The 14,396-nt window shown below is 41.1% G+C and overlaps 1 protein-coding gene and 1 long non-coding RNA gene across 2 annotated transcripts; one reads left to right on the plus strand and one right to left on the minus strand.

Moving 5' to 3' along the window:
- Nucleotides 1-5,528: 5,528 nt before the first annotated feature.
- LOC112182064 (myb-related protein 308) lies at nucleotides 5,529-7,039 on the minus strand. Its single transcript, XM_024320495.2, has 2 exons — nucleotides 6,797-7,039; nucleotides 5,529-6,509 (listed from the first exon to the last, which is right to left on the minus strand). Exons 1-2 carry the CDS (start codon nucleotides 6,927-6,929, stop codon nucleotides 5,788-5,790), a joined length of 855 nt encoding a protein of 284 aa, XP_024176263.1. The 5' UTR covers nucleotides 6,930-7,039; the 3' UTR covers nucleotides 5,529-5,787.
- Nucleotides 7,040-9,492: 2,453 nt separating this feature from the next.
- Nucleotides 9,493-10,942, plus strand: LOC112182482. Its single transcript, XR_002929463.2, has 3 exons — nucleotides 9,493-10,047; nucleotides 10,349-10,540; nucleotides 10,670-10,942. It is a non-coding gene; the product is annotated as an uncharacterized LOC112182482 (long non-coding RNA).
- The last annotated feature ends 3,454 nt before the right edge of the window (nucleotides 10,943-14,396 follow it).

Here is a 14,396-nt window from a genome sequence, read left to right on the forward strand (position 1 = left end):
TCCTTCATCTTTACATGTTAAATCGATCCTGCACTTTTAATTTCATCACATATATCCATGTGCTCTCCACTTTAATCAATCCAATAATTATTTTTTTGTCAAATATTTTTTAAATTGAAAATGTGGATCTAATGAGCTCTATGTGACTACAATTTTAAAATAGTTGGCAACAAAGCTAAGAATTAAGCAAAGATTGATTGAAATTGGTATGTACAGGAGCACCCATGATGAAATTAAAAGTGTAGATGCACGAATGATTTAGGGTATAAAGATTAGGGAGGTAAAATAAAATTTGCCCAAAACATAAACATATTTCTAAAGGGTTTATATTTTCTAGACCACATTCTCTTATAGGAGAATATCATAAATGGTTACTCAATTTTTACCTATTCGACACTTTGGTCACTCACCTTTTAAATATATCACTTTGGTCACTCAACTTTAATTCTGTTATTCACTTTAGTCACTTCGTTAATTTTTTCATTAAAAAAATTTATTTGCCACAATATTAATGATATTTTCGTTCAACTAATTGAGAAAAATTGAGAAAACTGTATTAGAATGATTGGGAGAAATTATTAAAGTGAGATAAAATGCCCCTTGGGTGACTAAAGTGATTGACAGAGTAATAGTTGAGTGACCAAAGTGATATATTTGAAAATTGAGTGACCAAAGTATCGAATGAATCATAGTTGAGTGACCATTTGTGGAATTCTCTCTTCTCTTATTGATAACATAAGCATTTTTTTTTTTAAGGGAAAGACGAAAAACTATTAATTAAAACTGAGGAGTACATGGAGTGATGCAAATGCATCAAAAGAAAAATAATAAAGCATAACAAGATGCACAAATGCATCTATAATGAGAAAAAACAATAAAACATAATAAGATGCACAAATGCATCGAGAGTAAAGGGTAACCAGGATGTGACTTGATACCAAAAAGATTTGGTATCGCTGCACTGCATGTGTCACGAGAGCAGTGTAAATGTAGTAGTAACCGTAGCCGTAACCATAACCGATGATAGAATCACCTAGGAGAGGTGATTCGCTCACCAAGAGTTCGAAAGTGACCGAGGGTGTCAAAAACTCGAATGTCAGCAGATGAACTTCCAAGAACCAGAACCAATACCAACAGAAAAGGAACATCTGTCTCGGATCCAAGATCCAAATTTGAGTACGACCTAGGTCCCAAATTCAGACCCAAATCCTTCCCAAATCCAGAGACAAGCCAGCCAGCCCAAATAAGGCAAGAGCCCAGGGCCAAGTGAGAAGGCCAGCCTGTCTAGAAACGCTAAGGACACCCAATTTGCTGGGCACCCAAGTGTCGACCATCTCTGCACTAAACAGCCTTGAGGCCCATCTGATCTGACGCGCCATCGATGAAGCTTGGAGAGGAGCAGATTGGGAGAAGGTGCCCATCGATTGTCCTGGAGAACATTGTGACTCCTGGAACAGGACTCCTCCCCATCGGAGAACACCTGATCTCCAAGCCGCTAGAAGGGCCAACCACTACGCCTCCGTCCGACGTAGGAACAAAATGGCGCCAGTCCTACAGCACCCAGATCCATACTGATTCAGATTGTTCAAAATTTTGAGGCGCGCTCGCCTTGGCCTTGACGTCCCTCCATCGTGAACCACCAAGCGAAAACGCTGATCAGCTTCACGGTTTGCCTCACCGCAAACTTCCGATCGATATGCTAAAACATTCCAGTTGCCACAACCAGCGGGTTGAACAGAGACGAGCCACGATCTCAGAGAGATCGACCAACAGGCACCATGAGGAGGGGAGACCTCATAGGGAGCCAAAAATTTTGACGTTCGAAGCCCTAGGGTTAGGGTTCGCCGCCATAGAGGGAAAAGAGAGAGAGCAGTCGCTCTCATCTTTTTAGTTTTTTAACTAATACTTTGATAACATAAGCATATGAGTGTTTCTATTGAGACCTCCAAATCTGCTCAATTGACCTCACTCTATTATGAATTATTAAATGACATATATAACCTCTTATAAAATGACTATTAAGGACAATAATTATACCCAAAAAAAATTATATTTAATTTCTCTAGACTTTCTAATTCAATAATATTATATCGCATTCTTATTATTTTCCTTATCTATTTTCATTTTCCAATTTCACTACATACTCATTAAAGCTTATATATATATTTAATAAGAATTAAAACTATAATCAAGATCATGTGACATAAAAATTCCTATCATCATATATGTTGAACGCATATTGGTTCGGGATATGACCTAAATCCCAGTCTATCCATTATATTTGCAAAAAAAAAGAAAAAAAGAAGAAGAAGAGCTAGCAGTAAAAAAAAAAAACCTAAAAACTATTAAATAATTAATCATGACGTACAGAAAATAGAGAAAATAATTAAACATTAAAAAAAACTACTCTTCATTTTTTTTTGCACATCTACAAGAGAAAAAATGGTTTAAAAAAAAAAAATCTTTTTAAGTAGAAATTAATTTTTAAAGCCCAATACCTTGTGTTTGAGTTTCTTTTTTATTGGATAAGAGATTTATGTAATCTGATTAAGGAATGAATATGTAATTAATAGTTTGTTTGCAAATTATATGAGTGAGGTTATTTCAGGAACTTAAGTGAGGTTTAATGAGTAAATTTAGTATTTGAAAATTTGATAGGTGGTGTAAAAAGCAAGAAGGTCAAATGAGTAAATTTAGAGGTTCCAATAGAAAAACTCTAAGCATATTCTCAAGGAATTCATAAATTATCTAGATTCCATTCACTTGATGGTAACACAATCATGTTCCCATGTGAATAGCTTTCAAGTTCCTTTTCATTTTGTGGTTTCCTTTTTGGAACCAGCAATTCATTGAATGCTTACAACACTATTAAAATTTTTGCTAGTGAAAGATAACATATAATAGGCTGTGCCAGATAATAATTTTTTTTTTGAAAAGGATTTGATATTATTAGAAATCAAAGCCATAACCAGGCCAGAGTCTAACAAAACACTTACACAAGAAATCTGACACATGCACCAGATATCCTATCTAAGTCTATACTAAACTCATTAAAGTCTAAAGGGACGCTCGCTGGAGAGCAAGCCTAGCTAAGTAAGAAAAACTCACTTTCTAAGGAAAATTCAATCAACTAGCCTAATCTGCCAACACTCAATTGTGGTACAAACAAAGACTAGAAACATCTTAGAAAAGTTCATAGAGAAATTTCCCGCTTGAAAAGACTTGCATCCAGATTGTCTAGGCACCATACGATTTAAGACAGCACCATCTCCTTCCCCTTAGGGTTGGAGAGCGTACCAGCTTCAATTCTTTCAGCAGCTAACAACCTCGGCATCAGGTTGGTCTTCCTACTCTTGTTTGGAACCTTCTTCCCTGAGTCACCCTCATTCTTAGGATTTTTCCCTTTTCCCGCCATGCCATACGGCAATTTATTCACACTTCCTAGAGGCCGGCCTCTCTTTCTTTTCAGTTGTTTAGTCTGCTTTGACGGCCCTTCCAATAGTCCCATAGTTACTGCATCCAGATTCTTTTTGCCAATAGCCAAACTCAATTTCAGTTTCTTGGGAGAAATAAGTACCTCATCACCATCTCTATCCCGGCGTTGACCAAGGACAGACTCGACCTGTTGTCGTGGTTCTGTAAGCTCCCTAATCTGTACTTGTCTCTTTGCTCGCCGGACTACTTCTGGAGGGAGACAGAACTCTGGAATAGTGCTAGGTATTGTTGCTTTGAAGATTAGAGTCGGGTCAGGAGCCGGAACGCTAGATACATTGGAGCTGGTCCCAGGTTCTTCACGAAGGATCGCTAAGGCAGGTGGTTGTGCCACTACTCCCGCAACCTCCTCTTCATCCTCCTCCAGTTCCGGGCCGGAGCACGGGAGGCCAACGTGGGTAACAAAACCACACCGTCCACACCGTCCAAAAATCTTGTCATATTTTGAACTTGACTAGAAACTGGACGTCATCTTCAACCCAGAACCTCTGTTTGAACAATATAGGTTTCGCATACTCGATCTCCACCCGTATGCGTAGAGTCCGTTGCCGGAAAGCTGTTCTATCAAACTCTTTGAACTCGCCCACGGTGCTACCAATAAGCCTCATAATTCTTTCAGATCGAAAGGCCGGAGGAACCCCCAATAACGTCATCCAGTACGACGACGTCCTCAATGACACCTCCGAGATCCGTCCGATGCCATCGTACTTTGCAAGTGCAATCGGAGCTTTATTGAACCCCCATGGCCCTCCCTTCCAAACCCTACCTCTATCGTCCGGATCTGAAAAAGAGAATAACACACGGTCATCTTCTCCAGTTTCCTCCACCCGGAGAGTGCCATTCACCCTCCAAGCCGATCGGAACATCCCCAGAAACGAGCGGCGCGTATAGTCCCGCGCTGTGAGAAGCTTCCCCACCATGAAAGCCTCCTGTTGTTGCAGTCCTTTGGATGGACGTAAATCCACAGGCCTCTTCCCCTCCGCCAGAGCAAGAGAGGCAGCGAGACGTGCGGCCATTGCATCAATTGCCATTGATGTTAGAATGAAAGCTGCAGACGCGAGAAAACCCTAACCCTAGATGCGGTTAGAGAGAGAACGCGGCTGTGCCAGATAATAATATAACCGCATACGGGCAAAAAAATCAAGCATCACACTTCTAATTGCGTCATGTATTTTCTACATTTTCTATTAACAAAAATATACAGTACTATGACAAGTGTTTGATTGTTAATATGTAAGGAGTTATTTTTGTTACAAGTGAAGTCCAAGTCATATTTTTATATGGGAGTACACTTTTTATTTTTATTTTTATTTTTTTATAATAATAAGTCACTAATTATGAGGAAACACATGTATCGTATGAAAATTGTACTTCTCAACGGAAAAATAAAATCAAACATGGATGACTCTCATGCATGCAACCTTATATTTATAGCATTGGCTCTCATGATGGACAAATGAACTTGCATGTAGTTTTCAATGTTTTAAAAACTCTTACATGTTAGACTAAAAGATGATTGCTCATGTCAGTTAGCAAAAACCGATTGACATAAGTTAACACATGGGTATGCGTGGAGAATTTAAGTATTTAACTTACCAGAACAATTTCACTTCTTTAGGCCTAATTTGGTTCGTGGAAGTAAGTATCGGAAAATGAAAATTGTTCTTTTCTTACGTTTGAGATGCAAAAAAAAATGAAATACTTTTCTGAAGCAAAATAAAATATGGCTATACCTCAAAGAATCGCTTTCCCTTTTTTATTTCTTTGCATTTATTACTCACATCACATTATTTTATTGCATTAATTACAAATTTTTTAACAACTTTCTAGATAACTTTCTTTTATATTATCAAACATTATAATAAAAAGTTTTTTGGAAATTTCATTTCACTTTTCATGCGAAAAATAATGAAATTAGTTTCCTTTATGTGAACCAAATGATGCCATAGAATATATATATGACCGGCTAACCAAAGATATCATTTGTGTCATTACAAATTTTAGGCATGGTAATTGAGTTAGTGATGAAACTAAGGAGCAACAGACTAACAGGATTTGATTGTTAATAAAATGGTGGCAACATCATGGTTTCTATCATATACATTAATAAAGCCCAATGTGACTACCACAGATTCACAAATTATTATTGATACATAAACAGAACCTTGACTAGAACTAGAAGGTAAGCACGTGAAGACCTAAGATTCAATTTCAAATACTAAACTCTGTCTAAACCATTGCGCGCGAGAGGGAGATAACCCTTTATCTTCCACAGCATTCTTATTTTTATTTTATTCAGATCAACAGTGATTCAGCAAACGAGTCTAACTCAACTTGGCAGTTCTGATCTTGATCTGTCGTTTTCAGAAGGGCCTGCAGATATTCCTCGTAAATATTTTCCAAATTGTGGTCATCATCATCACCAGCTACAACATTAAGGATTATTCGAGACTGATCACACTCGAAATCCGACGACGACCCATCAACAACAGAGAACACCACCCCACCCTCTTTGAAATCAGACCAAGGAATAATATTGTTAACATGATCCAGAACTTGATCCTGGCTAGAAGACACAGCAGTGCTAGCCGTGGTAAAGCTATCGTTTCTTGGTAGGTTAACAAAGGAAGTTACCCTGGTGGGTTTGGGGAGATGGACCTTAGGCTTTTGGGGCACTATGCGATCTTCAGTATTGTTCTTGTTCTTGGCTTTGTGGTTCTGCTTCTTCTTCCTCTTGTTTTCCTTGGGGGCAGGAGGCTGGGATAGTTTTTGGTGCGTGTTCGGGTCAGTTCCTTCGCTCACGAGCCTTTTGCTGAGATGGGTGTTCCAGTAGTTCTTGATCTCGTTATCGGTTCGACCAGGAAGTCTACCGGCGATGAGAGACCAGCGGTTTCCGAGAAGTGAATGCAGTCGGATAATTAGGTCATCTTCGTCTGGAGTAATGTTTCCTCTCTTGATATCTGGCCTTAGGTAGTTCATCCATCTTAGCCTGCAACTCTTCCCACACCTAAGGAGGCCTTCATGCACAAAAACACAAAAGCACGTACATAAGTCACCAACTTTATTTGGGTACAAGATAAGTCACCGGCAACTTACAAGAACAAGAAAGTTCATCTGAGCATCAACAATTTGAAAATTAAAATTGAAAAGAAATTTCAATATTGATTTGCGGATGTAATGATCCAATTTCCTTTAAGACCAGGTAGCTCCCTCTTGCAGAGTATTGCCGATCCTTGATCTAATATGGCCTATTCTCTATCCAAGAAAAAAAAAATAATCAATTTTAAGCAATAAAAATGTATACCGGCTTTTTTGGGCAAGGATCTCCAATGGCCTTCACCATGAGCTTCAATATATTTGGTGAGTAATGTGTCCTCTCTGGGAGTCCATGGACCTCTGTGCAAACCAACCTTTGAACAACAAGGAGCCCTTCCCATATCTGTCTCTCTTTCTGACGAATATGAAGCACCAGAGAAATGTTAATCTCGCTCTCACTAAGAGAAAAGGAAGGAAGAGACGGATGCTCTCTGACTAGAGGCACAGAGAATTCTTACACAAGGCCCTCCTTTTTAATTGTTGGGAGCTAGCGTACGTCACTTCTTCTCTTTTTTTGGTAAAAAAAAAAGTTAAACCAATAACTGTATAGTATCTACTTTCTCTAATAATTGATTTTAATTTGTTTGTGATCGTTGGATCTCCCAAGACATCATTTTGGAAACTACTCCACGTCTTAGATATTAATGATTTAAACATGTTGTTAATTGTTTAGATTTTGGTAAACATGTGGCCAATAATGAAATAAATATCCAGATGCTTACGTTTGGCAAAATTACATTGATTTGCGCACGAACTCAACGACCCTTCCTCCTATCTGCCCTTCCGGTCCCTGCCGCATATTGAAAGCTTTGTATCATTTTCAGAGAAAAAGGAATACACAGAGAAGAAAGCTTTTGTTCTGTTCTGGTAATTGTACGACAAAAACACTGAATGCAGGTTTGGACACTTTTACACTAGCTCCTACACTACTAGATATATGACATGTGTCCTCATATAGGAGACTAATAATAGATCAATCCTAACACATTGGAGTGAATGGATTTTTTTTTTTTTTTTGGAGGTGAGTGCTTACAATATATTTTTGTATATGCATCTATATAACTAGAAATTACCTTTACCAGATTACCAGATAATAGAAATTACCTGGGTTACAGGATCAGTAGATCGATGTAGGTATAAGAAAGACGGTCACAAAAATCGAAATTTGAAAAGCAAAATATGAAAACCAATTTCAGCAGTCTGCGAATACTTCAGCAAGCCTTCACCTCAACATTAGTGGCTGTTGATATGATTGTATAATTATAGAAATTTAAATTGATGATGGTAATTTTGAAATTTTAGCCAACTTAAGCAAAAAAAAAAAAAAAAAAAAAATCGACGAAATGGACTTTAATTGAAACAGGACCAGAACCTCTGCAGGCATCGTACCTTTTATTAATCTACTCTCTGAATTCCTATCCTCTTGACTCTCCCAATTTTTCATTTATGTTGGTTGTTGTTTGTTTTTTTTTTAATAATGTTTGGCTCAAAATGTTTTTGGCCGAAATGAGAGGTCGACAGACCTACGGTTCAGATGTCACTCTAAATTATACGGGCGCGCCAACTTGAGGGGGAACCACATAGGGGCACAGTGGGTCCCGTAACCCACTGACTTTTTAATATACAAATAAAATTTAGTTACTTTTGATTACTAAGAGCAAGTTCACCCGTAGTCAAGAAAAGGCAAAGTCGAGAAGTCAAGAATTCGACCAGTCAAGATACTATTCACTGCCACTGGACATGGGTTTACACCCGTTGTTTTTCTTGCCCGGTCAACACTGTTCATTATTATATAATTTTAGGGAGGTCTCCAAAATCGACTTTTTACACATACATAATTTGGGAAAACTTTCTTCATGAAAGTTATAGAGATCGTCGATACGATCTCATGCATACATGGAACGCAATATTCGGAGTTCGTATGAATTTATTATGAATTTTTGAAATCTGTAAATTTTCTATAGATAGCAAAAAAAAAAAAAAAATTCTATTTTATTTCGAAGGACGAAATTTTTTCATTTTTCCCCCCATCCGGTTCTCTCTCTCGCAGCTGCACCAGACCCGTTGTTTTTCGTCCGACCCGACCCGGATTTTTCTCCGTCCTCCGGCCAAGGACCCGGCCCCCCCGAGGTCGTCTCACCTTGTCCTGCCTCTCTGTGGCGTCAAACCGCCCAGAAGCTGCCCCCAGGCCGAGATCCAAGCAACCCAGGCGGAGCAAAATTTCCGGCTGCTCTGTGGCGTCAGTCGAGCTGCTTTGCGGCGCCACCCGTCATGCGTTCGTGAGCCAGTCGCTGCCTTCAGCGCGTCGCAATGGAGGGTCTGGTGATGACGTCGCCCACGTGAATCCTTGGGCCGAGCTGGCAGCCCCTCTTCCCCAGTCAAGAAAAATGTCACTGTGTTGCCTTTTTTCTTCCCCTCAGTCAAGAAAAGCCAATAAATGGCTGGGCAAACTTTCACCGGTGGAGGACCAACTTTGCTCTTGCCCGGTCACCACGTCGGTTTTCCTTGCTTTTGCCCGGGCAAAGTGCAACCGCTGCACTTGCTCTAAGTGCTAACTTGGTGCAGTGGTTGAGATTTGTTTTTGCTAGTAATGAGGTCTAGGGTTCAATTCTCTTTAGCAGCATTACTATTTTTTTTGGGTATGTTGTGTGTTGTGTTGTTGAAATTATGAATGGATCACTTCACCTCCTTGAAGTAACTTTTTCCTTTTTGAATTTATGTTGTTGTTTGTTTCTAGTTCGTGCTGTTTTATGTTTAGTTAATTATAAGGGACAATGATAAAAGAGGTCATTTTAAAGTACCTTATTATAATTCAGATAACACAAATGTCCCCAATAATTAAAGTCACCTCTTTATAACCTGACACTAAAAATATAAATAATTACAACTTATGGCATCCTCTCTCTCTCTTCCCCGATCTATTTCACTCTCTTAAGTCTCAACTAACTTCACTGCCATGGCTTCTTCGACACCGCCGACGACTTCTATGACGTCACTTGGTCTGAATCTCACGACTCCCTACTCATCGCCTCCATCACCAACGACTCCGTCAAGCTCTATGACCTCGCCTTCCCGCCGACCTCCAACCTCCTCCGCTTCCTCTTCAGTTCTACTCCTGCTTCATGTATGGTTCTCTCCACCCTCAATAGCTATTAGCACCTGTTCACAAATTCCTAGCAAACCTTCTCTGATTCATTATGGGGAGAAAGAAGAAGTTCATCGACAAGAAAAAGGCTACTTTCCAATTAATCTCCCGAGATTCCTCCGATCCCAACGACGATGACTCACTCGGCGACGACCGAGTCTTCATCCAAGTCTTCGTCAACCCAACGACGATCTTGATTCGATCTTGGCCGACGCGCCTGAGGACAAAGAAGCTGACAACTATTACGACCACACTTTCAAAAACTCTGTGGCGGTGGCTTAGCCCCTGCCGGAGAAACAACTTTGATAATTTAGGTGAGGAATTTGCATTTGCATTAAGAAATAATGCATCTGAAATAGATATAATAAGCAGAACAACTTTTGTAAATGTGCTGGATTGTTTTGAGTAAAGAGAGTTAGATTATGTTTCTAAGAATTAGCAATCATCATTTTATAAGACTGTAAGTAGTAAAGTATAACCAGATCAAATTGTAAATTTCCTAGTAGTTGAATTCATGCTGTTTGAATATATTAAGCCAACACTTAAATACTTGTCCATTATAAACATGCTGTTTCTCCCATCTGTTTTTGATATATTTGAACGTCCACTGTGTAGGTCCATGTAAAAAGAAGAATGACCAAGGAGGAGAAGCTGGCATTAATGAAAGCAGGGAGGGAGGAAAGAAGGAAGTACATGGCTAGAGCTGCTATATATAAAAAAGAAGAATGTATATTTTACTGCAATTCTTTGAAGTTATCATGTTTTAGAGTTCTACAAGCATCGTCATGGCTTTGAACTTTGCCATTTGTGAGTTATGCTATAACCCTCTTCCTGGATCCTACTATGGCTATGCACCCGTTAATAAGTGAATAACCACTAGGGCTCTTATAAGGATGTGAGCTTGATTTTCTTTCAACATGTTTATCAATTTTGCAGGAGGGAGGCTCGAGCAATAAGCAGAAGGAACACAAGTATGCCACTTGCTGCAAAGAGGGCAAAGGTAGCTAAATCTCGAAGTGGCAAAACGCAAAAAGCAGTAGCATTCTAGCAAAAATTTCTGAGGGAAGAAAGCATGGAAATGATCCTGAAAAATCCAATTTTCTTTTTGTCATACTTCTATTTCAGTTCAAGTAAATCTTACTTTTACTGTTTTTGGTTAGAAGTAAATTTTACATTTAAGATGAAGACTTCGTTGCAACTTGATCGTGAGACCGAGGCATTTCAGTAGCTCATTCTTTCTCCAGCCTTCTCTTTTGTGTGCTTGTGGTTAAAGCTTATGGTTAAAGTAAGGGCATTACTAATCAACAGTGGAATATGATTCCAAATTCATGGTAGAAGCTAGGGTGGCAGAAAGAAAGTGCAAGGATGGCGGAGTTATAAAGAAAATTCTTACTGAAGGGGAGAAAGGGGAGAATCTGAAAGACCTCAATGAAGTATTTGGTACATTGTCTATCATAATGTTGTTTCTGTTGTTAATACACTTGTTAATGAATGAATTGGAACTGATTGTATGTCATTGACCATGTCACTGTTGTACACATGTCACTGATTAAGTCAGTAGCCAAGTCATAATTGCGTGTCACTGATATATTTTAGAATTTTTAAGTCACTGTTATATCCAAGTCACTGACTAGGTAACTGTTAACCTCATGTCTCTGTTATGAACATGTCACTAGCCAACTCACGGGTCATATCTAATGTTGATCACAAGTCGATAGCCAAGTCATTAACCAAGTCACTGACCAAGTAACTGTTAACCTCATGTCTCTGTTATGAACATGTCACTGGCTAGATCACTGGTCATATCTAATGTTGATCACAAGTCGATAACTAAGTCATTAACCAAGTCACTGGCATGTCACTGACCAAGTAACTGTTAACCTCATGTCTCTGTTATGAACATGTCACTGGCCAGATCCCTGGTCATATCTAATGTTGATCACAAGTCAATAGCCAAGTCATTAACCAAGTCACTGGCATGTCACTGACTAAGCTAGTCACTGACCAGGTAACTATTAACCTCATGTCTCTGTTATGAACATGTCACTGGCCAGGTCACTAGTCATATCTAATGTTGATCACATGTCGATAGCCAAGTCATTAACCAAGTCACTGTTAATTACATGTCATTTGCCATGTTATTGGCCAAGTCATTGTTACATGTAGCTGATCATGTAACTGACCATCCCCTCAGCTTTCATAGTTTGAAGCACGTATATGTCATCAGTTTTAAGAGAATGGATACTAGTTGGTTTAAAACAACATATCATCGAGTCAAATCTATGTTTCTGATTGTACATACTGGGGAGTCTCAACTAAGTTTGGCACTATCGGCTGGGCCCCATCGGTACTCCCAGGTACTATGCCATGGGCCGAGTTCACGACCCACCATGGAGGGCCTCACATGGGATGCCACCCCGGACACCCAGGGCCCGGGGCAAGGCCAGCGCAGCCCATCTATACACAACAAGAAGGCTTATATGACATCAAGAGAACTTGTGTCCCACATCGAGGATAGGGGAGACTCCTTTCCTATACTCGAATATAAAGACATTAGCACAACCACCTTCAACGGGTAATAACTCCCTTATCCACAATTTCTCTACACATCTATTAGTTTCTCACTCAGGCATCGGAGAGGTATAAACCATCCGGTACGGTTTATCCCTCTAACATTGTGTTCTTGATACAGGATCTAGGAGTTGGATCGGTACCCCAGACGGTATAGCATTTTGCGTGAGGTACCAGGTGAAATCCACCAGAAACATTGGCGTACCAGATAGGGGGTGAATCATGAATGAGCCAGAAGTGGCAGGAGAGGGTAGAAGTGTCGCCCGGGCACTGATATTCTCTCCGGGAACTTCGTCAGCAGAAGCGCCAAGTGTTCAAGGAGAAATGCATGGTCTCGGATCCTTGGACCTGATAGTCCCGGATCAAGTGACTCTGGTATCGGAGTTGGAGTCCATATGAGCTGAGATCACAGCCTTCAGGGAACAATCTAGGATCGATCGGGAACAACGGAGTACCGATAGGGAAACAAACCGCCTTGCGCAACAGAGAATGCAGGATTTGGAAGATGAAAACACAGCGCTGGCCTGAGCACTGGACAGGAGGCACCAGCACAACGAGGCACTCACCCAGGCCCTGGCTAGAGCATCCCAGCTAGCAGCAGGCGTGAACGCTGCCCCGATAACAGGAGACACCAGCACCGCCCCAGCACTTCCTACGGAGGGCAGTCAACGGATAATCGAGATACCGGTTGACTTATTCCCGGAAAACATGAGGCATCTGCCACCACCACCGTTACCACAGCCAGTTCATAATATCCCACTGGTAACCGACACAAACACTGCATTACTTGTGCAAATGAGCAACTCTTTACATGCCCTGCAGGCAAGGGTACAGGCCACAGAGAATAGAGACACCTGGAGAGCTATGACCACTTACGAGGACCGCCCGGGCCCTTTCACCCAACAAGTTAGAGGAGCCATTCGAGCGAATACATCGAAACCACTGAAGATTGACTATACGGGAGTTGGAGACCCCTACCAGCATCTACAGGCTTTCCGATCGCAAACAAGCGCCAAGGGATATACAGACGAAGTGTGTTGTAATATGTTCCAGGAGACCTTGTCTGGGGAGGCTTTGAGTTGGTTCTACGAACTACCGGTCGGTTCTGTAAGGAATTTCAAGGAGTTAGCTGAAAAATTTGTCGCTCAATTCATCTTACGCACTGATGGGATACACACACCTAAGGGCCTGTTAAAAGTCCAGCAGGGAGAAGATGAAACTCTGTAGTCTTTTGTAAATCGATGGCAGGCGGCCACCGCTAACTGCCAGGACCTTAATAAGGAACTGGCTGAGTTGGCTTTCAGGAAGGGCTTAAGGAGCGGAGAATTTCTCTAAGGGATCAACCATAATCCTCCAGCTAATTACGACGAGCTGATGGCCACTGCCATCAGACACGCCCAGGCCGAATTCGAAACATACGGGACACCCCCAGACCAGAGCTAAGATTATCCGCACCGGCCTCGACGGTCAGGGATGAGCCACGAAAGAGGGAGTGGGTCCATAGTCATGATAGGTCACCCCATACCTCGAACAAAAGAAGCAAGGTGTCCTCGTCCAAGTACAGGACCACTCACCCCCACCGGGAACCGAGGGTACAGCAGGCCTCGCGGACACCACCACCACCCCGGTATGAAGTATTCACGATCCTCAACGCTTCGTACGACACTATTTGGAACGAAAACAGAGGTGAGATACCGGGACCACCCCCAAGGAAGTTCCCTTAAAGTAAACTTACCCAGCAGGATACCGGAAAATTCTGCACTTATCATGAGGATGCCGGACACAATACCAATCTCTGTGTTGCTTTGAAAAATACAATCGAGTCCCTCATCCAAAGGGGCAAGCTTCAACGATACCTACCTGCTAAGGAGATAGGAGCTGTAGACGTGTACGGCCAGATCTTCACGATCCACGGTGGGGGCCCGAAAGAGTTGCCTCCCCAGCGGAATTCGGCCGTCTGGAAGTTTTCAACTTCCACAAGGCCCCGTAGCAAGACGGTGGCACCAGGTGGACATCGGTGACATTCCTGCAGGAGGAGGAAGCCGATCTGAAGATGCCCCATGACGATTCCTTCCTAATCACACTCCAAATG

This window comes from Rosa chinensis, chromosome 1, assembly GCF_002994745.2.
Source record: "Rosa chinensis cultivar Old Blush chromosome 1, RchiOBHm-V2, whole genome shotgun sequence".
NCBI classification, from domain to species: domain Eukaryota; kingdom Viridiplantae; phylum Streptophyta; class Magnoliopsida; order Rosales; family Rosaceae; genus Rosa; species Rosa chinensis.

What these genes read in the sequence shown, in the direction of transcription:
- LOC112182064 (XM_024320495.2), bottom strand. Translation starts at nt 6,929, where the DNA reads ATGGGAAGGGCTCCTTGTTGTTCAAAGGTTGGTTTGCACAGAGGTCCA. An exon ending in ATCCTTGCCCAAAAAAGCCG is followed by an intron (nt 6,510 to 6,796) that starts GTATACATTTTT and finishes TTGTGCATGAAG; the next exon opens with GCCTCCTTAGGTGTGGGAAG.